The 26526-nt window shown below is 37.0% G+C and overlaps 1 protein-coding gene across 1 annotated transcript in view; it reads right to left on the reverse strand.

Annotated features, from left to right (window-relative positions):
- CUNH14orf39 (chromosome unknown C14orf39 homolog) overlaps nt 1-14665 on the reverse strand; it is a 37729-nt gene extending 23064 nt beyond the window's left edge. Inside the window, exons 1-8 of the mRNA XM_042682614.1 lie at nt 14617-14665; nt 14465-14521; nt 13113-13239; nt 10879-10968; nt 9520-9707; nt 9385-9427; nt 5505-5625; nt 1814-1905 (exon numbers count right to left, since the gene is read on the reverse strand). Of these exons, the coding sequence (XP_042538548.1) occupies nt 1814-1905; nt 5505-5625; nt 9385-9427; nt 9520-9707; nt 10879-10968; nt 13113-13239; nt 14465-14521; nt 14617-14665 (767 nt within the window). The remainder of the gene's footprint in view (nt 1-1813; nt 1906-5504; nt 5626-9384; nt 9428-9519; nt 9708-10878; nt 10969-13112; nt 13240-14464; nt 14522-14616) is intronic.
- Nucleotides 14666-26526: the final 11861 nt, after the last annotated feature.

Genomic DNA, 26526 nt, shown 5'->3' on the forward strand with positions numbered 1-26526 from the left:
CTCTCTTTCTCTCTTCCTCCCTCTCTATATCTGTTTATTTTTATTTAAAATTTGTAATTGCTAGTATAAAGGTATTGTACAGAAGGATTATAGTTACATAAGTCAGGTAATGAGGCCATGTCTTTTTGGACAGCATCACCCTTTCCCTCACTCTCTCCCAGTTACATGTTTTTCATATATATTCTTATATATAATACACAAATTTAATGTCTCTTCCTTCTTAGCTAAGTACTCAGTACACATTGTGCTACAACTTTTGCAATGTGAAGTATAATAGAAAAACTAGCATGAATTTCTTTTTTTTTGGTCATGGGCTTGAACTCAGGGCCTGGGCACTGTCCCTGAGCATTTTTGCTGAAGGGTAGCACTCTACCACTTAAGAGCTACAGTGCCACTTCCAGTTTCCTGGTGGTTAACTGAAGATGAAGAGTCTCATAGTTTTTTCTGCCTGGACTGGCTTCACTCAGCCAGTAGCTAGGATTACAGGTGTGAGCCACTGGAGCCTGGCCATGAAATTTCTTTTTCCTTCTTCACAACTGGGCAGACAGAAGATTCATTCTTATTAAAATATTTTAGCAACCTAAGAATATGACTGTTTTCTTAATTGAAAACTCTGACCTATTTAATTAAAGAAAAGTACTTTATAGCTTTCTAATGGAAGAATCTAAATTATAAGCATCACTATTTTTCTACTTAGGGCCATTTTGAAATATAAGGGTCATTTGAATGTAGCACAATGATACCACAATGGCCAACTTAATATAAAGCGATTAAAAGGTAAGTGGTATATACAACATAGATATACTGCACAAAGAGAAGACTCATATCCCCAGTAGAATAAAGATGCATTGAATTTTATCATACTACTCATGTGAAATTTATTTCTGAAATTTCCCATTTAATATTTTTGGACCACAGTTTTCCACAAGTAGGTGAAATAGAAAACAAAACTATGGATAAAGGGAAACTATTATCTATTAAGAAAAAAATGACCAGGTGTTTAGATCAGTTCTTTTCAATACAGGGTTTATATAATATTAAAATGTGAGTAAATAAAATTTTGTACATTTGCTTATTTTTCCAACCAATTTCATTATAAATTAAAACCACCCTGCCATGGTGTGATATGTGGAGCTTGGGGACCAAGAAAAGAACAAATCCAAACAAGAGATCAGGGAAATTAACTCAAAAGGGAAATGTGTTGAAAAATCAGGATAAAGGCAGTGGAAAGGAATTTACAAACAACAACTAAAAGGATATGGGCAGAAAAAAATGGAATGTTTATTAGAAACAACAATAGTAATATGTCTCTCTTTCTGTTGTACAATAACAGGTAAAAAAAAAATGTCTTCTTAAAGCCTTCATCAATGATGTTTACAGTCTTACCATTACAACAAAGGACAAGAAAAAACATGATGCCCAAATACACAGAAGTGTACTGGAAGTTCATCTTTACTCTTTGTATGTCAAGCAGGTGACAGGATGATAAATAAGTGAATACATTACTGTTCCTAGCATTGTTTCATGTTTACTACTACTGATGATTTGTCACAGAGAACTGGATAAACTATATAGTTGAGAGATTATAGAATACACAAGTGCTGCTGCTTCAGCCCAATTTCTCTCAATATAATATCCTTCTTATTACTAATAAGAATATTCTAATAATATCTGTGCATAACTAAATTACTCAAAATTAAATTAATTTTATAAGAAAATAATAGAAAAATATCCTGCACAAAATTATATTTGAACAGACTTAACAGAAAGATACTTTTAGATGCAGAATTATCTGTTTACATAAGATCCATACCTTTCTTTCAATTCTTTTCTCTTTTCTATATTTTTGTTATTTTCTTCCAAAGTTTCTGAAAGATTCTTAGTTTCATAAAGTCGTGCAATTTGCTAAAAAGAAAAGTGGGAAAGCAAAACAAAGTAATTACCTACAAAGCAATAGGGATATATGTTTTTCTTAACTAGTGGATATAATTTTTTCCTGTGAAATCAGATTTGCATTTTTGTAGTATTCGCTTTTACTGAAAGTTATTAAGAGTAAAAATAAATATTAAACAATACCTCTTTACATATGTATTTTTAAATTTTTTGTGCCAGTCCTGGGTCTTGAACTCAGGGCTTGTGTGCTATCCTTGAGATTCTTTTTCCCAAGTCTAGCATTCTATCACTTAAGCCACAGCCAGAGCTTCCAGCTTTTTCTGAGTTGTTTATTGGAAATAAGAGTCTCATGGACTTTTTCTGCCTGGGCTGGCTTCAAACCATGATCATCAGATCTCAGCCTCTTGTTTAGCTAGGATTACAGGCGTGAGCCACCAATGCCAGGCCCTCTTTATATTTTTCTCAACACTAAATTAGCACATGGTAGATTTCAAGGAACTTCTATACTTAAAAGAGCAGGAAGCTGGGCACCAGTGGCTCATGCCTATAATCATGGTCATTCAGTAGGCTGAGATTTGAAGACTGTGGTTTGAAGGCAACATAATCAGGAAAAATCCATAAGATTCTTATTTCCAACTAACAGCAAAAGCCAGAAGTGGATCCTGTGGCTCAACTGGTAGAGCTCTAGCCTTGAGCACAAAAACTCAGGGACAGTGCCCAGACCCTGAGTTCAAACCCTTAAGACTAGTACTAACAAAAAAAAATGAGGAGTAGGCAGAGGAAGGACATGAGGAAGAGAAAGAGAAGGTTCTGGAGGAAGAGGAGAAGAGAGGATGTTTAGGAGACAGATCATAGGAGTATCACAGTTTGAGACCAGCCCAGGCAAAAACACTTACAAGACCCCATCTCAACCAGTAGCTGTTGTTCAGAGGGGCAGAAAATGTAAATAGGAGCATCATAATCCAGGTAATTAACTCAAAACCCTGTGCAATAAACATCAAAAGCACAAAAGGCTGGGGGCATGACTCAAGTGGTAGAAAATCTGCCTAACATATGCCAGGTCATTGCTGCTGCTAAAAATATAACAAAAAGTTGTTATGAGCGAAGTAGACACTGACTCTTTACATATGGACATAGTCACTACATATTTTTTTTTGGGGGGGGGTCCGGTCATGGGGCCTGAACTCTTGGCCTGGGCGCTGTCCCTCAGCTCTTCAGCTCAAGGCTAGCGCTCTACCACTTGAGCCACAGCACCACTTCTAGCTTTTTTCTTTTTGCTTATGTGGTGCTGAGGAATCGAACCCAGGGCCTCAGGCATGCAAGGCAAGCGCTCTACCACTGAGCCAACTTCCCAGCCCAGTCACTACATATTTTAAGAGAAATAAAATCTATTTTAATCTCTTTACTAAAATTATGTTATGCTGGATATGGTGGTAAATATATATAATTCCAGCTACTTAAGGGGTAGAGATAGGAAGATCACAAGTTCAGGGTGAGCAGGGGCAAGTTATGAGACACTGTCTCAGAAAGTGAATATATCAACAAAACAGCTAAGATTGTTGCTCAACAGATAAAGCACTTTCTAGAAAGCTCAAACACAAGTGCTTCCCCAATATGGCAAAAATAAAATGAAATAAAGTTATGTTACTGTTACTGTTATCTATTAATAACATATAATCTTTTGGGGAGACACAAAACTAGGGTTTGAACTCAGGGTCTTGTACTTGCCAGGCAAAGAGCCATACCTCCAGTTCTTTCGCATTTCCTACTTTTCAAATAGGGTCTCATTTCTCTCCCAGGCCAGCTTCTACTGTGATCTTCCTGCGTATGCTTCCTCATTAGCTTAGATAACAAGTATGCATCACCATGTCCAGGCAGGAATCTCATGAACTTTTTACTAGCGCTGGCATTGAACTGCAATGCTGATCTTAGCCTCCCAAGTAACTAGGACACAGGTATGAATCACCAAGCCTGGCTAATATATATTAACTTTAACATAATTTTCAAAAAAAATAAAAATTAGGTACTATATTCAAATTTTCCTCAAAATTGAGACATAGCTTTGATGGGTTCTTGAACCTATGCTAATTAAAGCCACAACTAAATAAATGACACCAATAATTATTACAAAAAATAGGTTAAACTATTCCTATCCTAGCTCTTTAAACATTATAATTGCAGAATTATATTTTTAAGATTAAAAATTTAAAACTACTTACAATTCTTCCCTCATCCCCTTATTATTTGTACTGGTTCTGGGGATTGAACTCAAGGCCTTGAACTCTTGCTTGGTTTATTCTACTTAAGGCTCATAACTCTCACCACTTGAACCAGACCTCCTTCTGGCTTTAAAGTGGTTAAAGAATCTCACAGATTTTTCCACCCAGACTGATTGTGAACCAAAGTACTCAAATATCAACCTTCTGAGTAGGTACAATTATGGGCATGAGCCACCAGCACCCAGCTCTTGTTCCCTTTTTTGAAGTGCAACCCCTCTGTATACTGACTAAAAGATAATAAAAATAGAGGCTGGGAAGGTGGCTCAGTGGTAGAGCACTTGCCTTGCATGCGTGAGGCCCTGGGTTGGATTCCTAAGCACCACATAAGCAAAAAGAAAAAAAGCCGGAAGTGGCGCTATGGCTCAAGTGGTAGAGCACTAGCCTTGAGCTGAAGAGCTGAGGGACAGTGCCCAGGCCCAGAGTTCAGGCCCAGACCAGCAAAGAAAAAAGAAAAAAAGAAAAGAAAAAAAAGAAAGCATAGTTGCCCTTTTTTTTAATCAGTCAGTCACAGGGCTTGAACTCTGGGCCTGGGTGCTGTCCCTGAGCTCTTCACTCAATGCCTGCACTCATCACTTGAGCCACAGCGCCACTTCCAGTTTCCTGGTGATTAATTGGAGATAAGAGTCTCATGGACTTTCCTGCCCTGGCTGGCTTTGAACTGCAACCTCAGATCTCAGCCTCCTGAGTAGCTAGGATGACAGGCGTGAACACTGGCACCCAGCCACAGTTGCCTTTTCAATGCCTTTAAATTGGTATTGTAGGTCTGGAACTATTCTCAGAAGTAGAGAACTTTCCTAACATGCAAGAGGGCCCTAGGTCTGACTCATGCACGCGTGCGTACATACACACACAAACACCACAAAATAAGTTCCTGTAACTAATCTACATTTTGTTGTTTTTCCTCATCTTCCTCAGACCCTAAAGAAAGCCGAACTATTCCTTAAAACTCGGAGTTAGAGTATATTTAATACCTGCTAGGTGCTGGTGGCTCATGCCTATAATCCTAGATACTCAGGAAGCTAATATATGAGGATATGAAGCATAGACTGGGCAGGAGAGTCCTTGAGACTCTTATCTCCAACAAATTACAAAAAGCCAGAAGTAACCTGTGGTTCAAGTTGTAAAGTGTAAGCAAGTTGTAAAAAGGATCAAAACAAAATATATTTTCATAATATATATATTTCAATACCCAAAATATATTTTGCTTCAAAAGTAATTTGAGACAAATGCACTGACCTTTCTCTATATTTGTAATTCCTTACAACAGGATTTTAAAAATATTTTAACATAAACACTAGTCCATGCATTAGAAATATGTAACAAAATACATACCTTGTTTAAAGAATTAATTTCCATTTCCATTTCATCTATTTCTTTCTTCAATTCAGATGAATTTTTGGTAATATTGTTGAAACTTTTAAGAATATTTTGTGTTTCATGTCTCAAATTAACTCTGTTCTTGTTAAGGAACTATATCATTCAAGTTAATTTTACATTTATAAAATAACTAGCACATATTATTTATATAAACAGTACATATTACTGATATGTACATTTAATATAAGCAATAAATAGTAAGAATGTCTGAAAACAAGATGGAAATAAGCTATGTTGTTTACATATTTTATTGAATTAATTTTTTTGTTTATTATTTTTTTTCTTTTGGCTAGTCCTGAGGCTTGAACTCAGCCTGGATGCTATCCTTCAGCTTCTTTGGTTCAAGGTTAGTGCTCTACCACTTGAGTCACAGTGCGACTTCTGGCTTTTTGTGAGTAGTTTATTGGAGCTAAGTCTCACAGACTTTTGCCTGGACTGGCTTCAAACTATAATCTTCAGATCTCAGCTTCCTGAATAGCTAGGATTATAGGTATGAGCCACCAGCTTATTGAATTGTGTTTTGTTTTGGTCCTGGGGCTTGAACTCTGGGTCTGGGTACTGTCCCTGAGGTCTTCAGTTCTAGGCTAGCACTCTACCTCTTGAACCACACCACCACTTCCTGTTTTTCTGGTGGCTAGCTGGAGATAAGACTCACGGACTTACCTGCCTGATTTGACTTTGAACTGCGATCCTCAACTCTCAGCCTCCTGAGTAGCTAGGATTACAGGTGTGAGCTACCAGCACCTGGCCAGCTTACTGAATTTATTTTTTTATTTTTTTGGTTTTTTTTTGGGGGGGGGGGGGCGGTCCGGTCGTGGGGCCTGAACTCTGGGCCTGGGCGCTGTCCCTCAGCTCTTCAGCTCAAGGCTAGCACTCTACCACTTGAGCCACATCACCACTTCCGGCTTTTTTCTTTTTGCTTATGTGGTGCTGAGGAATCGAACCCAGGGCCTCAGGCATGCAAGGCAAGCGCTCTACCACTGAGCCACCTTCCCAGCCCAGCTTACTGAATTTAAACATAACATTTCATCCCAAATACTCACTAGGATTTTTTTCCTTTCACTTAAATATTTTCACAGCACTGTATTTTTCTTTTCCTTTGTTTTTTGTGTAGGTTGTGGGGCTTTTTGACTCAGGGCCTAAGCACTGTCCCTGAGCTCTTTTACTCAAGTTTAGCGTTCTACCACTTTGAGACACAGCCCTACTTCTGGTTTTTGAATGGTTAATTAGGAATAAGAATTTCATGGGAACTCTTTCTACCCTGGCTACCTTCAAACCATAATTCTGAGATCTCAGCCTCCTAAGTAGCTAGGACTAAAGGTATGAGCCACCAGTGCCCGGCTTGTAGTTTTCTTCTTCTTCTGTTCTTTTTATGTAAGTTCACTGTGCCATTTGACCATAACCAGAACTATTCAAGTTCAAATTTAACTTTTTACATTCCAATTATCTGTTCCAAAGTCATCAATGTACCCTGCAGAACTCAGAAGAGCTTCCTTCTAGGCTTTGTGTTCAAACTGTTTTATACTCAATTTCAACTAAAGAATTTCTTAGCTTGGGCTGGGAAGGTGGCTCAGTGGTAGAGCACTTGCCTTGCATGCTCGAGGCCCTGGGTTCGATTCCTCAGCACCACATAAGAAAAAAGCCGGTAGCCAGGCTCTGGTGGCTCACGCCTGTAATCCTAGCTACTCAGGAGGCTGAGATCTGAGGATCGCGGTTCAAAGCCAGCCCAGGCAGGAGAGACCGTGAGACTCCTATCTCCAATAAACCACCAGAAAACCGGAAGTGGCGCTGTAGCTCAAGTGGTAGAGGGCTTGCCTTGAGCTGAAGAGCTGAGGGACAGCGCCCAGGCCCAGAGTTCAAGCCCCACGGCCGACAAAAAAAAAAAAAAAAGAAAAAAGCCGGAAGTGGCGCTGTGGCTCAAGTGGCAGAGCGCTAGCCTTGAGCTGAAGAGCTGAGGGACAGCGCCCAGGCCCAGAGTTCAGGCCCCACGACTGGACCCAAAAAAAAAAAGAATTTCTTAGCTATTAATAGATATCCTAGATGATTTTTAGATAATGCAACTTTCTAAGTTACTATACAATCTACTTAAGAGAATTTTAAAATACTCAACAGTGATCAAAATTCTAGTGAGAATTTATCATACCTTCCCAATCCTGCCTTCAAAATATGATTGACATGCTAGCACACAAAACCCCAGGTGAATATGGTGCACCTGAACAACATAACATAAAGCTATGTTATTATCAAACTGGATCAAACTTAAATTTAATTATAGATATTCAGATTCTAAATTCTAATTCTTTGTCTGTACCCATCTCTCTTCTTGCCTGTTATACAACTTTCTATCTCATCCTAACTCACATACAACTCCTAGATCGTTGTTGTATCTGCCCCTTCCTATTGAAAGTGCTCAGATGCACGGCAATGAAGAGCTGACCCCCTCGTCCAAAAAAACACCCCAAAATAGAAAAAAATCTAATAGCAGAGGAGTTAGAGGAATGATTTATGAGGGACAGAACATTTACTACCAAGAATAGAATTATAATCTGATATAGGAAAGCATATAAAGGATTGTGAAGGTTGGAAGAGGACTAAATTTCAAGCTCATTATCAGTGAAGATCTATTACAAATAGGTGAGATTTAGAAAAATTAAGTATTAAGTGGTAATGAATTAGAATTATTTATTGATATGACTGTTTTCCATGCTAAACTGTAAGCTTAAAAGAGCTTCATAAGGGCTGGGAAGATGGCTCAGTGGTAGAGCACATGCCTTGCATGCCAGAGGCCCTGGGTTCGATTCCTCAGCACCACATAAGCAAAGAAAAAAGCCAGAAGTGGCACTGTGGCTCAAGTGGTAGAGCGCTAGCCTTGAGCTGAAGAGCTGAAGAGCTGAGGGACAGCGCCCAGGCCCAGAGTTCAGGCCCCATGACCGGACCCAAGAAAAAAAAAAAGAGCTTCATAACTTCTTCAGTATTGCCTGGCACAAGATAGATACGATTACTAATTGTCACAATCTATCCTAAAGACTACTAATCAAGTAATTTGATGGGAGCTCTCTTTGTTAAGGCACAGCAACATGACTCTCTCATTGGTATGGTTGCTAAGACATATGCCACTTTTTTTTTTCTGGTCAGTTGTGGAGCTTGAACTTTGGACCTGGGCCTGTCCCTCAGCTTTTCAGCTCAAGGCTAGAACTCTACCACTTGAGCCACAGTGCCACTTCCAGTTTTCTGAGTGGTTTACTGGAGATAAGAGTCTCATAGACTTTCCTGCCCAGGTTGTCTTTGAACCTCGATCCTCAGATCTCAGTTTCCTGAGTAGCTAGGATTACAGTCATGAGCCACCGGTGCTCAACTAAGACATGCCATTTTAAAGGCAGATATAGGGGACTGAGAAAGTAGGTCAGTGCTAGAGTACTTACCTTGCATGCATGAGGCCCTGAGTTCTATTCCTCAGCACCACATAAGCAGAAAAAGCCAGAAGTGGTGCTGGGGCTCAAGTGGTAGAGCGCTATTCTTGAGCTGAAGAGCTGAGGGACAGCACCCAGGCCCAGAGTTCAGGCCCCACAACTGGCAAAAAAAAAAAAAAAGGCAGGTACAGGTATCATTTTATTCTCCCTAAAACTTCTTGCTTTTAATCATATAGGTATATAGGAAAATTACAGTTTCTACTATTTGAATGTAATAAAAAATTTAAGTAATCTTTAAAATATGAGTTAAACACAAAAAACAAAGCCACGAGACTCTCATCAAGAAAATACAGTACACAACAATGAAAATACATAAATTATACATATCAAATAAAAATTATAAGTAGAAATACTATTGTGGATACATATATAATGTCCATTTGGTAAGTGATGAAAAGGGAGCAGGTACTGAAAAACAAAATCATAGTTGAGAGTGAGCTATTATTCTTTTCATTAATAACATCCTATAATTAAAGTAACATATAACAAAATGTTAATACCTAGAAATTCCATGAGAATAGTTTCATGTATTTTTAGTTGTTCACTACAAGCCAACACTCTGTTTTGAATTTCTTCATGTTCTCTTTTCTTCTCATAATATTCACGTGAAATATGGTTTTCTGAGTACTTTAGTTGGTATTGCTTCAAAACATCTTTATACTGACTGATATAATCATGATACATTTTTCTAATAAAATTAAAAGAAATAAATTCAAAAAATAAGTATCACTTGCTAAGATCTACTAAATTAAGCACCAAAAGCAAGTTGAATATCTACTTAACTCGACTGTCCTCAATATTGTCTGCCCTTCAGACTTTCCCTTAACCTATCAAACTTTTTATTTTTATTTATTTATTTTTTTGGTCCGGTCGTGGGGCCTGAACTCGGCCTGGGTGCTGTCCCTCAGCTCTTCAGCTCAAGGCTAGCACTCTACCACTTGAGCCACAACTCCACTTCTGGCTTTTTTCTTATGTGGTGCTGAGGAATTGAACCCAGGGCCTTGAGCATGCAAGGCAAGCGCTCTACCACCGAGCCACCTTCCCAGCCCCCTATCAAACTTTTTAAATATACTCTAAATTATTTACTCCTTAATCTTCTTCAATTTAACTTTTTTTAATGACACCATTTAAAAAATTTATTATAAAGATGATGTACAAAGGGGTTACAGTTACATAAGTAATGAGTATATTTCAACAGTTGTCACTTCTTCCTTAGTTGACTCCTAGTTTTATTCCTGCCAACCCCCACCCCTACAAGTTATATAGTTCATTTTTAACATGATGTCTTTATTAAATTATACTTTGTCTCACTATTTCCAAAATTAAGTCTACAGCTAATTATTCCTCTAGAATTATGCCTATAACTCATAGCAACCATTAATTGAAGGACTATGCTGTCATTAGTTCTGAGAAATAGTTTATATCTAAGGCACTGTCTAAACAAATTCACATTACACAGAGCTTTACAATAAGTAAATGGCACACAAGCCCAAATTAGTATGGTTAGCTAAAAAAAAGAACCTCTTTCAGAATACAAACTTCCTACATTTTCAATTACTATTCTTACAAAGCAAGTCCTAGTAATTACCAATTATATTAGAATTATATTAGAACTGATATACTTACATTATTTTATTTTTTTATTTTTGGGTTCGGTTGTGGGGCCTGGGCGCTGTCCCTCAGCTCTTCAGCTCAAGGCTAGCGCTCTACCACTTGAGCCACAGCACCACTTCCAGCTTTTTCCACTTATGTGGTGCTGAGGAATCGAACCCAGGGTCTCATGCATGCAAGGCAAGCACTCTATCACTGAGCGGCACCTTCCCAGCCCCGATATACTTAAATTAATATATGTATTATACTTGTCATTTTCAATGGTTTCTTGATAAACAGTAAACTGGTCCTGCATATAATCTTCATGTTTATGAAAAACATCACATGTTGGCTTCCAACTATAAAAAAAAGTATACTTATAGTAACCATTTCAGAATAAACAAATTGACAAAGATAATTTTAAATGAAAATAATTCTTTTTAAATAAATGTTTTCACTTAGAAAAAACAAGTTTACATCAAGAAAAATATTCTCATATCTTAAAATCATCACTACTAGCAATCATGCACTCATATGCACAAATATTAATACTTGTACATAAAATGTTTTCCAATGACTTGAGAACAAGTGTGGTACAGCAATGGCATTTTTTCTATTATGCATTATAGTGATACTCTTCAGCTATTATCTCTAACTCCAGTCTTTCTCTCTGATAGGTTTTTGAAAAGATCCTGACCAAGAAATTCTTTTGGAATAAACATTGGAAGAGCTAGGTTAAAGAGGATTTTCCTCCTTTTACATTTAGGTTATAGAAAGAAAGAAAGAAAGAAAGAGAGAGAAAGAAAGAAAGAAGGAAGGAGAGAGCTCACGAGCGGGAAGGAGGGAGAGAGGAAGGGAGGGAGGGAGGGAGGAAGGAAGGAAAGAAGGAAGGGAGGGAGGGAGGGAGGGAGGGAGGGAGGAAGGGAGGGAGGAAAGAAACTAGGCTAAACTGAATCATAAAATCAGACAGAAAAGATAAGATGAATATCCATCACATATATTTTTGTTTTATTATATAGCTTAAAAATACTATCATTATAAAAAATATAATTACTATATACCATAATAGTTTCTATTCCAAGATTGCTTCAATGTATTTCCTGTTTTTCCTAATATTTCTCAATTGAAAAAGTATACTCACTTTGGAAACACAAAATATATAAGAAAATAATTATCATCAACATTCTCCATATTAAATAACTGCTGTCATTATTTTAATAAATTATCTCCATGTCTTGCTATATGTATATGTTTCAGTGTAATCAAAATCATATTCACATAAACAACTGATTCTCCTTTATTTATTGACCAAAACTTATTTAAATATTTGTCTGATTCTAATTTAACTTAATCTAATTTAATTTGTCTAATATTCTAATTTCTTAGAAAATATCCCCAAAACAGAATTAGAAGTCCAAAGATCATTACATGCATATATTCTGAGCATTTAATGATTATGTAAGAAATAGGTCCATTGAGAAGATAATTTTACTACATGCAATTTAATCTAGAGAATCTTTCTAGATTCTCTAGACATATATAGTTATGAATTGAGTTCCTACTATAAACATTTTATACTTTGCTTTAATTTGTAATGTACCATTCACTTCTTTTCATGTTAAACATACATCTGTCATAATTTCCTTAGCTACTGTGTTCAGAAATATGAATATTTTAATAAGTCATTTACCCAATTAGTGTTGAACATTAAAGAGTTATAGCTAATGTTTTCATATTATAAAAAAAAAAACGTTCAAATAGAACTCAAGCAATTCAATAGCAAGAAGACTATAAAACAAATGGGCAAAGGCCTTTAAATTACATTTTCAGCAGTCCTTTATCTTGAAATATTTTAGATTTGATTTTCTTACATAAAACTAAGCTTTTGAAAAGTCAAATATCAAAATTATTTCAAATCTAATAAAAATTTTATATCCTAAGCTTAGATTATATTAAAAATTCTGTACTTAGAATGACTAGATTTGAATCACTGAGATATTACAGCCCTTCCATTTTTCTTTTGAACCATCAATGATCCTTTCTACAACGACATATAACTAACAAAGCAACTGATTTATAGGCTAGAAGTATGCCTGCCTAGCAAGCATGAGGCCTTGAGTTCAAATACCATATTGCCAAGCATAAACAAGTGATGATTAAAAAAAATGTTTAAGCAAAAAAAACATGAAAAAGGTTGCATAGATACTACCCTAAGACTAATTCAGTGGTAAGGATATATGCCAATGTCTTATTTTTTTTTTTGTCTTTTCTTTTTTCGTACTGGGGATTGAACCCAGGATATTATACTTACTAGGCAAGTGCTTTGCCACTGAGCTACATCCCAGTCCCTTTGCCAATGTCTTATGCACAAAACAAAATAAACCATGAATAACCTGTGCACCAATCCCCAGCAACAAAACTATTTTAGAGCAACAATGTCTTCAACTTTAAGCAAAAGAATCAAATCACAATTATTGAAAGTTCATTTTTTTCAAATACTCACTTATTACAGCTGTCTTTGATTTCCTTACTATGTTTACAGTAATGAGTAATTTCTTCATCTGTTGTACTTATGGTTTCATGTATCTTACGAATAGTTTCTTTGTTTTCTTTAATATCTTCAAAACATTCTGAAAGGGAAATGTTTTAGTGTAGAAATCATAAATTCAAAATAAATAAACTAGAAAAAAGTGTATAGCAACTTTCCTAAAAGGAGGTAACCCAGAGAATGTAAAGGAAAAGAGGCCTGAGATAGAAAGGCTTTCACACTAAAAAGTAGAAAACCACAACCAGGCCTAATACATGACCCAGAAGAAGATGGATTTATGTTTTGTGATTGAAGAGAAATAAATGTCCCTTACCCTCATTTTTATCAGAAAGTGGCTAGATTATGTAACACTTAAAGTCAGGCAATCTTTTAATACTATAAATTTTGTTCATTACTGGGTACTAACATAAGGCTTTCAGTTTTGACAAATGTGAAATTTCTATTAATCAATTCCACATGATTACTAGATACACCTTCAACTAGTTTGTTATTAATGATCAAATATGAAGATAATTTTGAAAATATTAAAATAATTTAATATATTTTTAATTGCAGAAAAGATAAATCAAATTCTGCCTTTCCAGAATTAAGAAGTTAACAGTCCAGTTCTGAAAATTAAAATTAAGTTTAGTGTATTTAAGAACTTAAAATATTTGGTTAATTAACCATCCAATTTTACTGATACTGTGATTTTTTTTTCAGAATTATCATTCCTGAAAATGTTCCATCTATCTCAATCTTGGTCCCTGATTTTTGGTGACTTCTGAGAAAAAAACAATTCTCTTACATTTGAAACTATCTTGTTATTTGTTTTTTGGTTTTGTTTTGTTTTGGGTTTTTTTGGGACCGGTCGTGGGGCCTGAACTCTGGGCCTGGACGCTGTCCCTCAGCTCAAGGCTAGCACTCTACCACTTGAGCCACAGTGCCACTTCTGGCTTTTTTTCTTTTTGCTTATGTGGTGCTGAGGAATCGAACCCAGGGCCTCAGGCATGCAAGGCAAGTGTTCTACCACTGAGCCACCTTCCCAGTCCCACTATCTTGTTATTTGATATTAAAAAAAAAAAAAATTTTCAATTACACTTAAGTCATCTAGGAAAGAAAACTCATAAGTAATTAAATTCTGAATAAACTAATTTATTGTTGAAAAACTAGTTAAGTCACAATGTATTAATTAGGGTAAATATCTCATTAATAACCAGTAGTTACAATGCCAACTCTAAGTTATCCTCCACAGGGAAATCATGTATTATGCTATATGCCATAAATCTTAAAAGACTAAAGTATCTTTGCCATATGTAACTACTTACTATTAATTCTTTGAACCATATCTTCTTTAGTACTTCTGTCTTGCTCATACTGGAAAACTAAATTAAAAACAATTATTTTAAATTTTTTGTTGCATTGTTGCAGTCCAATGATAATACAAACAGTTATCTATTTATTTTCATTTTATACCTACCAAATTCTAACAGAAGCTTGTCCAAACTGGCAAACAGGCCGTCGTTCATCTTGGATACTATGTGAAAAAATACATATATTAAGATTTTCTTAAGTCGGGTGCGGAACAGTGTACATAGAAGCGAGCACCTTCCTGATACAGCATACCTCACCTGAAAACGTGGTGGACACCCTTTCAGCACAGTGTCTCTCGCCTAGGCCAGTACTGGTGAGCCCTGAGAAAGTGTTAAATAGCTGCTGGGCCTGGTTGCTTATCTGAAACTTCCAGAAAGGGTGGGCAACCTTTCTAATTGTCCATGCGTGGACACCGAAATAAGTTTGAATCTACTGGTTTCCTGAAATATGCTTTCTTTTAAATGGAGAAAAAGATCATCAAATTCTACCTTTCCAGAACTTTCCAGAACATATGCTCCTCCCTCCCCCAACACTATTTTTTTTTTTTTTTAGGTCTTAATTGCACCGATGGGGCAATTTAGTACAATTACGACCTGCCCCAGCCTGCGGGTCCTCAACCCCCCCCACGTGACCCTGCCACGTGACCCCCGCTGCCCACGGCCCAGGCAGGCCTCTCCTCAGGGCCACCGCCCGCCCCGGCCTCCCACCATACGGCGCCCCCTTTTCCACCCACCTCAGGGGCCCCTTCGGGCACAAACATCCGCGCTCACTCCCCCACGGAGCGAAGCCCACGATGCCAAGGCCTCAGCCGAGACACCCCCTCCAAGGAAGCAGAACCCGGCCTCGCCTTCGACTTCCAAGGCCAGCCTCGCGAGCAGCTGCTGTGGTGAACGAGGCCGCATCACACTCCACGCGAGGCCAGCAAGACCACGCGAGACTACAGACTACCGTGCGGCGGCCGCGACGCTGGGCGGGCTGGGTGGTGCCCTTTAACCCCGCGGGGACGCGTCCAGGCCTGCGCCGCTGCCTTCAGGACACACGGGTTTCTAGGCAGCCTGCTTGCAAACGCTTCAGTAAGACATAATCTGGGGATCCACAGCAAAACAGATGACGGATAAGCGCAAGAAGTAATGATTGCAGCCTTAGTCAAAATTCAGCTTTAATTTAACGTTCGCAAAACGTTTACTGAACGCCAGCATACTTCCAATAGAGCATATTTTCTGCCTGAAAAATGCTATTGGAAACTTTTATGTGTGTAGACCTTGCTTGTCCCAAGCGAAATAAAAGAATGGAGGGGAAAAAAGAAAACCAGTTAAGCACCCAATAGTCTTGATCTTTTTGAGTTTTGTTGGTTGTCTTTGGGTGTATGTGTGTGTGTTGTTGTTTTTTTTTGGGGGGGGGTTGGTATTTGTTTGGCTTTGGTTAGTTTGGTTTGGTGCTGGAGATTGAATCTAGGGCCTCCAGCATACTAAGCCTATAATCAACTACTGATCTATACCCTTTTAATTTTGTATATTTCTGGTAGAAACATGTTTTAATCCTAAATGATCTCAATAATTACCTCAGCTCACCACATCCTAAATGGTTTCATATCATGAAAAGCAATGTGCGTAAGTTTTTTTCTATTTAGCCCCGGTCAGCTATCCATAGTCAATTTTATTATGTTTTGCAGTGTTGTACACTAATAAGTATTAATAATAAACCAGTAAACTAGCTTGTTTGGATAATAGAAGAACTTAACTAGATTTATCTTTTTGTCTCTCTGTATGAAAATCTTTTCTTTTTTCCAGCTTTATTGAGCTATAATTGACAACATTACATACATTTACAGAGTATATTTTGATGTGAATATTATTGTATATTTTGATGTGCATATTATTGTACTCATTGTCTATTGGTAACAACTGAATAACACAGATTGGGTAAATTATATAAGGAAAATAAATTTGTTTTGACTTACAGATCTTGGGATCCAAAGTTGAGGGGCCAGATCTGGTGATAGCCTTCTTGACTGGCAAGGTCCCAAAGTATCTCAAGGAAACAGAGTATACCTTTGGTATGTGTTTCTGTGGTCTTCTGCACTTTTTATTTTTATTTTTTTTTTATTTTTTGGGTCCGGTAGTGGGGCCTGAACTCTGGGCCTGGGCGCTGTCCCTCAGCTCTTCAGCTCAAGGCTAGCACTCTACCACTTGAGCCACAGCACCACTTCCGGCTTTTTTCTTTTTGCTTATGTGGTGCTGAGGAATTGAACCCAGGGCCTCAGGCATGGAAGGCAAGCGCTCTACCACTGAGCCACTTTCCCAGCCCATAATGTCAATTTTTTTTTCTTTTTTTTGGGGGGGGGGTCCGGTCGTGGGGTCTGAACTCTGGGCTTGGGCACTGTCCCTCAGCTCTTTAGCTCAAGGCTAGCACTCTACCACTTGAGCCACAGCACCACTTCCGGCTTTTTGCTTATGTGGTGCTGAGGAATCGAACCCAGGGCCTCAGGCATGCAAGGCAAGCGCTCTACCACTGAGCCACCTTCCCAGCTGCACTTTTGTTATATAGTCACCAGGATTCAATTGGAGAGCTCCATCCTAATGACCTTGTCTAATGCTAATTCTCTCCCAAAGTCCCCAATCTAAACACCATAGTCATATTGTTTTCACCTTATTAATACCTCACAGTGTGGGTTAAATGTTAACACATGAAACCTTGAGGGACACACAAACTATATTCAAGCCAAATCAATTATGAAATAGTGACTTATCATTAATGTATGTGCTAAAAATGTTTAGGATCTATGTAAGCTGAGAGCTGGTTGCTCATGCCTGTAATCATAACTACTCAGGAAGCTGAGATCTGAGGATCAAGGTTTGAAGGTAACCCAGGCCGACAGATCTGAGAAACTTATTTCTAATTAACCAGGAAAATACCAGAAGTAAGGGTGTAGCTCAAGTGGTAGAGCACCAGGCTTGAGTGGAAAAGCTAAGTTAGAGTAATAGAAACTGAGTATGCATATACTCTCTTTTTCTTCATAGCAAATACCAAGTACAAAATACAGCGTTACTAACTATCCTCATCATGATATACATTAGATCTCCAGAATTATTCATCCTGACTGACTAGAAACTTTGTATCCTTTGACTAAAATCTTGTTCCAAAATCCTACTAACTGGGCTGGGAAGGTGGCTCAGTGGTAGAGCGCTTGCCTTGCATTCATGAGGCCCTGGGTTCAATTCCTCAGCACCACATAAGCAAAAAGAAAAAAGCCAGAAAAGTGGCGCTGAAGCTCAAGTGGTAGAGCACTAGCCTTGAGCTGAAGAGCTGAGGGACAGCGCCCAGGCCCAGAATTCAGGCCCCACAACCAGACCAAACAAAACAAAACAAAACAAAACAAAATCCTACTAACTTAGCCACTTGCAACCACAATACTACTCTCTGCTTTTCTACATTCAACTTTTTTATATTCCACAGATAAGTGAGACCCTGTAGTATTTGTCTTTCTCTACCTAGTTTATTTCCCATATTGTCCTCCAGCTCATTTATGTTGTTACAAGTGATCAGATTTTCTTCTTTTTAAATCTAACACTCCATTGTATGTGTGTTACATTTTCTTTATCCTCACATTACCCAAGTGTTGCTATCATACATTGGCTATTGTGAATAATTACAGTGAATATGAAAGTGCAGAATTACCTTTTTGACTTACTGATTTCATACCTTTTGTATATATACTCAGAAGGAGGACTACTAGATCAGTTAGACCTCTTTAAGGTTTTTTCACTTAGACAGTGTCTTGCTGTGTAGCCCAAGCTGGCCTCAGACTTGATGTTGTCTTATTTGTGCCTCCTAAGTGCTGGGATTACATGAAGTGGTATTATGTTCAGCTCCTATTTTTAATTTTTGAGGTACCTCCATACTGTTTTCCATAATGGCTATCTTAATTTACATTCCTGAATAATACAACTTTCCTTTTCCTCTACATCAGCACTAATACTTGTTATTCTTTTGTCTGCTTTTATAGTAGCCACCCTAACAGCTGTGAATTGGTTTTTTATTTTGGTTTCTATTTCCTTGATGATTAGTCATATTGGACTTTTTTGTTGTGATTATTTATATGCCTTCTTTTGAAAATTGTCTATACAGGTCCTTTGCCTATTTAATAATACATTTATTTGTTTACTTTTTCTGAGTTATTTTAGTTCTTTACATATTTTAGGTATTAATCTTATTTTCATTATAATTGTCCTATGTGAATTAACTACTCCTTTTAGGAAAGTATAAGGAGATAAATATAAGTAAAGGTACTTAGTCCTACTGGTTTTACAAGAAAATTTGACTTAGTAGGTCAAAAGATATTATCTAGGAAGAACCATGGCAGGCTTACATAATTAAATGTGTTAGCTCTAGTAGATTTTACACATCTTTATTCTCATAATACCTGTTAAGCACCCCAATATATAATGGCAGTGGCTGTGGCAGCAGCAGTGAAATAGGCAATAGCAAGGAGAAGGCCCAAAAACATTTGTATCTAGCCCAAAATGGATTTTTTCTGGTGTTTGTCATAACACATTCTGGTGTTTGTCTACACATTCGTCTCTTCCAGATGTCTATAACTACAAAGCATAGCTTACTTTGACATCTGACAGATGGCAAGGTCATTTTATATTATGTATAATCGTATATAATATTGCACATTATACCACTCTTTTGTGAACATTCTACTTGTGCACACAAACCCTATTCTTTGGCCAGATTACTGTGCAGAATAATAAAGAAAAATACATGATCAACTGCTAAAATTAGATTCAAAGAAAAAGATGAATGCCTTGACCAAGGACCCCTGAGAAAACATTCTACAAAATATTCTATTACTCTGGAATGTTGGTATCCTCAAGAACAGTGTCACTGACATCATAGTGAGCTGAACCTGCATAAAACAGATGATGTTCTGTGCTTCCTTTGCCATTTGAGATAGTGAACTTGTGCTTTCCTTCCTCTTCTTCTTCCCAACAGATAATGATTCTCTCCATGTTGTATTACCTGTAATTGGGAGATGAGCTATGCAGTCCCATGAGCACCAATCTCACAACGTGTTTCTGCCTGGACCCCACAATCCACCAAGACCAACACCATTAAGAGACAGGATCAAAATCCACTATGCTACCGTCTACTTGCCGCTATGATATATTCATGGCCTAAGAGTGGTGCAGCCAGCCAGAGATAATGCTACCTAGAATTCAAGTCAAATCAGAGCTGCTCACACAGAACTCAGTAGGAACTGGTTAAGTAAGTTATGACACTTTTGCGGTGGAAAAAAATACTGGACTCATTCAAGAATGATAACATGTATTTATAAAAAAAATTTTCAAGATGTGTTATGATGACAAAAGAACTGCAATATAGTATTTATTTTATTGTAATATTTCTGTTACTTGGAAAAAAAGGTATATATTTCTATACATAGAAGGAAAAACTCTGTCCTGATATATACTTAGCACTAACAGGTGTTTGTTAGCTCTGTAATCACAACAGTACAGGAAACTTTCACATTTGATTTCATGTAACCTTAGTGCTTGACATTCAATAAGAATGTACAGCTTTTACAAAAACCAAAAATGTATTGATAGTAGAAAAATAAACTAGTAACCCAGATGAGGAAAATACATGAGAAAAAAATCTACATATCAACAAATGAAGTAGAGCAAAAGGAAGAACAGAATAGGGAAAGAAGAAAGAAGGTAAGAAGGGAGGGAGGGAAAGAATATGCATGTATGTGTAGGTGAGTATGTGTAGGAAGAATAGAAGTAAAATTTTTCATGTGTATGTTGGTGAAAGGAATAGGCAAATAAGAGTATTGTGAAAGAAAAAAATAATATGTCCTGATGGGGGGCATATTAAGCATCTGGGTTATAGATAATAGCCATGACACATCTATCACTAATTAGGAGAGCAGAAAACATTATATACAGGATAAAAAAAGTCAACTGTCTGAATTATGCCTAGAAGATACTCTGTGGAATCCAGTAGATAGTTTTAACACATGCATTTTTGACATCTTGTTTTCCACATGGCCAGACCTAAGTAGAAGCGATATTGCTATAATAATAATAATGAATTCTTCCCTTCTGCTTCAAATGGAAAAGAAAGACTAAATAAAATAAAATAGAATCTTAGCTGACTTGCATTTTTACTAAACCTAAATAAGGAGCTCACTGTCATACAACAATTAAGTAAATTATACTTAAGAGCCAAATCATAAGCTTTGTCATAAAATTTTTCTGACTCTTTTCCTGGAACAATGAAGATTGCTTTTATACATTTCCACTAAGGAAAGATGGAAGACTTCTTTTCAACTCCCTGAAACAAACAAAAATACATATAAGCGACACATTTCTTCTTATATTAGTGAATTGGTACTGGGGCTTGAACCCAAGGTCTGGGCACTGTCCCATACCTTTTTTCCCTCAAGGCTGAAACTCTACCACTTGAGCCATAGTTCCACTTCTGGCTTTTTGGTGGTTAATTGGAGATAAAAATTTCACAGATAGGCTGGTAAGATGGCTCAGTGGTAGAGCGCTTGCCTTGCATGCATGAAGGCCTAGGTTCGATTCCTCAGCACCACATAAGAAGAAAAAGCTGGAAGTGGTGCTGTGGCTCAAGTGGTAGAGCACTATTCTTGAGCTGAAGAGCTGAGGGACAGTGCCCAGGCCCAGAGTTCAGGCCCCATGATGGACCAAAAAAATAATTAATTAATTAATTTTAAAAATCTCACAGACTTTCCTGCTTGGACTGGTTTTTAATCCTTAGATCTCAGCTTCCTGAGCAGCTAGCATTACATGTGTGAGTACCAGAGCCTGACTTACCTTTTTACAATACCAAAAAGATTATGTTCCAACTTTCTACATTGATCTCTTATTGTGTTTATTCTTTCATTTTAACTGGGCATAGTTAAGGTGAGGAAATAAGGCCTCTGAAGATAGATTCACCACACAGTCTCCAGAACCTGGGAATATTACTTTATATGTCAAAAGAAATGATTATGTTAAGGCTGTTGTGAGGATGAGCATATCCAGATTACCCAGAAAGTTCCTAATGCAGTTGTTAACTAGATTCTTACACAATGCAAGCACAGAGAATGTTCACATACACTAGAGAAGAAGTGGATGTGGAGGAAGCAGAGATACAGCCATACACTGGATATATTAGCAGCCACCCAAATCTGGAAAATAGAACATTCTTCCATAGAGACTATTTGGAAAGAGGATGGCCCTGGCCAACATTTCAGTTCAGATTTGTGGCTTCTGGATCTGTAATAGAATATGTTTTCATTTTTTTTTATACTACCCAGTTTGTGGTGATTTGTTACAACAACCACCAGAAGCAAACATAGCAATCATTTGAGAAATTCCAGACCAGCTATCTATTGATTAATCTGTTGCAATCACATTTTTTCATGGAATAAAAATGCCTACTTCAAAAGAACCTATTACTTGAAAACTTTCAAGAGGCCCAAGGAGAATACCAAAGGATGATGAAACCAATGACAAGATGGTAGGGGAGACCTCATATAGGCAGACTAGAACACCTAATGAACAGATGCAGCAGCTGGTTTCCCAAAGGAGGAGAACTAATATTTGTTTAAATTTCATCAAATGTATCAGGCATTGTATAAGGAATAGCCATGTATAATTTCATTAAACCCCTATAACTACTCTATAATTATTATACTGTTTAACAGATATGGAAACTGGAACCTAAAATTATGAAGTCAGTACAATGATTTAAACATAAACTATCAAGAAGTCCTCTCTGTGATCCCCTACTTTATCTTCTTCTATAAAACTGTTTGAAAAGCATCACTGCTCTAAAATATCATTACAATGATTATACCTCTCTTCTCTGACAACCACTCCTTACCTCCTTCCACATGCAATCTGTCACAAGTTAAGCATTTGTCTTTGTCTACTTCCCAATTTTAAGAAGGATTAGGCTACTTAGGAGGTAGTTGGTAATAGAGACCAGGAAGCAGGAGGAGGGAGTCAGAGAGTTAGAACAACTAGAAAAGAAAGAATATAAATACAAATTATTACACTATAGAGCGCTACAATCATTAGGAAATAAGATAATTGTCCAAGACCATTAAAAGGATTGGTAAGGATATAAAAAAAAAAAGTGTTAACAGAAAGAAAGGAGATGAAGGGAGTAGAAGAAAATCTAACTAAATGATGAGCAAAAATTAAACATTAAAATTCTAAAATTTCAGTTCAGCCCCAAATACTAATATATGTGGCATATTCATTTGCATTAATTTCACCAAAACCTCGGCGCAACCTAGGCAATAATATAAAATACAAAAAAGAAATGGTTTAAAAAATTGTAATATAGAGGACACGAGAGAAAAAAATCTGCTCGTAAAGCAAATGTGAATCCATTTCTGTGTCCCTTATTTTTTTCTAAATCTATTCCCCCTGTCTGCCTATATAACTCTCTGCCAGGGCTTTGCAGCTGGTCCCCACTGTGGCTTAAGCAGCCTCCTCTCTGCGTTTCCATTTAAAAATCTTTATTTCAATAGGTGGGCCCAGAGCATCTGCACTTCCAAAATTACCACACAACTGATCCAAAATGATTGAAACAAAATTGGTTTCAAAAATTGCCCTTAGGCTGAAAAGAAGATGAAGGCTAACATTTCAGACCTAAAGAAACATTTATCACAATTTTGAGGTCTGTAATAGACTTCTGTAGTCGTAATAGAAATGTTGACAGCTTGTTAATTATAGAAATGCTTGTGAGCATCACTGTTATTCTTTGGAAAGACCTGACAAAAGAGTTCAGAGTTTTTTCACGTACACAACACCTCAAGTCCAATCTCTTCTCCCCCACAGGCTGCATTCACTTCCATTTCCTTGTTAGTAGACAGTGTGCTGACTCAGGAGAGGGTCTTCAATAGCTCCAGACTCTTAACAGTTTTCACTCCCCAAAGAAGACAATGAAAGTCCCAGAGCCACATTTTGATTCAGGGACTCTTGAGGGCTTGTAAGGGTTACATCACCTGACAAAGCCCAAGACAACTGAAAATCTCTCTTGGGATCTTTGAACATGAGTGTTTCCAAACTAAAGCCACAGCCACATGCAACAACACTGAAGCTTACATATAGCAGACATCAGCAAACACCTTTGTGTGATTAACATCTTCTGTCCTTACACTCAACTAAAATTAGATCAAGTTCTTTAGTGAAGAAAGCAAGATGCATGATGGATAGAAGTTTGAATCTGTTTTACTTTCTTCCTCTACCACTAACTAGTTGTGGCATGCTGGTAATGGCTTAAAGTCTTGGATCTTCATATTTTATTCATTTGTAGATTGAAGAAAGGGTCTCAACAATTGATTGTCTATGCTACCAATGACTTAAAAGAACACAGATTCTACCATGATAGAAACAAATTTCACTTTATTCACTGATATTTATAGGTTTATAAGTATTGCTACTAATATCACAGCAAATTTTAAGGAAAAAATTAAACAAAATTACATAGTGCATTCCTAGCAATTGATTTCATTAGTATGGTCTAGACTCAGGTGAAATTAAAAGTGCAGTGATTTGAATGTTTCAATTCTAGAATAAACAGAAATTTTGCAAGTTTCACTAAGTGCCTTGTTATTTATTTTAAGACTCTTTGACCTAGAGTTTCTTAACAGCTGTTATTGGTCTTTGTTGTGGACTATTCTGTTCCAGTGTAAGATGGTTAGCAGTCTTTCTGGCTTGAACCCTCTAAATATCTCCAGATTGTGCCAAATCTCCTTAAGGAGGAGTAGGGGCTCAAAATTGCCCTCAACTGAGAATGGCTACTTGGAAAGATAAAAGGTCATATAAATATATTATTCTATAGTGCAATTTTTAAACTTATTTTCTGCTAGCTGGCTTTATTAACTCAAAGAATTTAAGGTATTTTTAAAAGGCTAATGTCCTTATTTGACTTTACAGTGTACGGAAAAGAATGACTTAGTAAAATAATAATATATATTTACTACATATACTTTATGTATATGACCTGTACAAATTAATGTGAATAATATTTGTCTAAGTCCCTGAGGACATTAAACAAACTTACACTAAGCAAATTTACAGTCATGTATGCCATGCAATTTTAAAATTTTTATGCATAATTTACAAAGATAACTTGATCTTATATTTGGAAATATTAAAAATAATAATACCCACTGGTGGAAAAATGTTACAATAGAGAACTGCGATTTAACCATTTTTCAGTCACACAATTAGTGTTTCATTATTGATAATACTGTGTTTATAAATGACAAGCTGGTCACATTGTTAAGCATTAATCCCTCAGACCGGAGCCCATTGATACACTGAGCAAGTCATGCAGTAGTTATACCTGTGTACATGCAGACTTACCTAAAGAAGCAGGATGGAAAAATGCAAATTTAAGTCCATAGCCTATATTACAAGGGTTATAACTCATAATATACTTTTTACAAATATGAATTTTCATCCAAAGTTTTGGATGCACCACAAACTAGAAGTCAAAACAGAGTTGTATAATGTTTAAAAAAAACAAAACCTACTACTGACTAACACCACTTTGAAACAGCACATTTCTTACACTTAAATTTTGAATTTTTCTTCTGTTTACCCAGCAGAAGCAATTTTGTGTCATTTTTAAATATCATTTTTAAAAACAGCTGGGGGAAAATACCAAAAATTATCTCAAAATATCCTGATTCCTTAAAATTAGATTGATACTTTCCTTGGAATGCTTTTATTTGCCAGTTAATTTCACAGTACTGGGACATCTGTAAAGCATTTCTCAAATCATGTTTGTTCTTGGGTGCCTCCAATAATTCTGTTACACAGTGTACACCCAGGAAGTAAGTCATGGAATATAGAATTCTATCTGATATGGTCCACTGAATTAACTTTTAAAAAACAAACAAACAAACCATGCTCCTCTATGTGCAAAGTATCATCTGAAAACTAGGTTACTGAACTGATGGGTAAGTATCTGAAAATATGAAATTTTTATTAGTCTTATTCCAAGGACTGTAAAATGCCAGCTAACCTTTCTGGATTCTATGGCTAAACTCAAATGTTTTAAATTGTCACTACTTTTTAAATAATTTCTAAGTTAGAGGTTAAAAATTAAGAAAACAAAAAATCAACTCTCACCATCAACACTAGGCTTTAATCACGGGAAAGGGAAACGAAGATCTTTTTCAAAAATTCAAATGGGCCCACAAAAAACAGGAGCACTCCAAGATGCAGTGCCAGTGACTTAATCAAGGAATTCTGATAGATTCAATTACGACACTCTTAAAAATCCTGACTGCAAAATTACCTGGGAAGAGCAGATTATCTTTAAGGCATTTGAGGTAGTAAAAGTGCAATCTTAAAAAAAAAAAAAAAAGTAAAGAATAGAATCCCAAGGTAAGGATGTGCTGACTTCTATGCACTGCACTGTGACAAAAGTGAGCTACATCAGAGAGAGCAATCAGTAACTTCAGAACCATAGATGTGATTCCCACATGAACAGGAGTGCAGCACTGGTCTCTGAAAAATGTCTAGCGTAAAACCTCACAATTCCAGCACTGAACAGTTCCACATAGAATCTGTCCTAGGCCAGTGGCCCCTCTCCCTCTTCTTCCCAGTCTCTGACTCCAAAGAGAGCAGAATAGAGTTCTCTGGATTCCCAGCAAGAGATGCATTTGCTCCCTCACTCTTTGCTTCTGAATCTCTTAGCAGCAGACCACCCTTAGAAAGTTGTGAAGCCGCCCAGACAAGTCTGAGGCCAAGGGCTGCTGCTGCACTTTCTATTTTCTCATTAAAAAGAATGGGGGGATGGGGTGTGTGGAGTGGAGGGTTGCCTACAGGGTTGGCACAAAGCCCATGAATTGGATTTTCTTAAAAATCTATCTTGCCCTGCCACAAACAAAATCCAACCTTCCAACAAACCCGCAGTAAGTACTCTTTGAGGGCAGGGTAAGGGTCACGATGCTTTTCTCAGTAGTATTATT

The sequence above is a fragment of the Dipodomys spectabilis genome, unplaced genomic scaffold (assembly GCF_019054845.1).
Source record: "Dipodomys spectabilis isolate Male_0828 unplaced genomic scaffold, ASM1905484v1 ptg000073l, whole genome shotgun sequence".
Classification (NCBI taxonomy): domain Eukaryota; kingdom Metazoa; phylum Chordata; class Mammalia; order Rodentia; family Heteromyidae; genus Dipodomys; species Dipodomys spectabilis.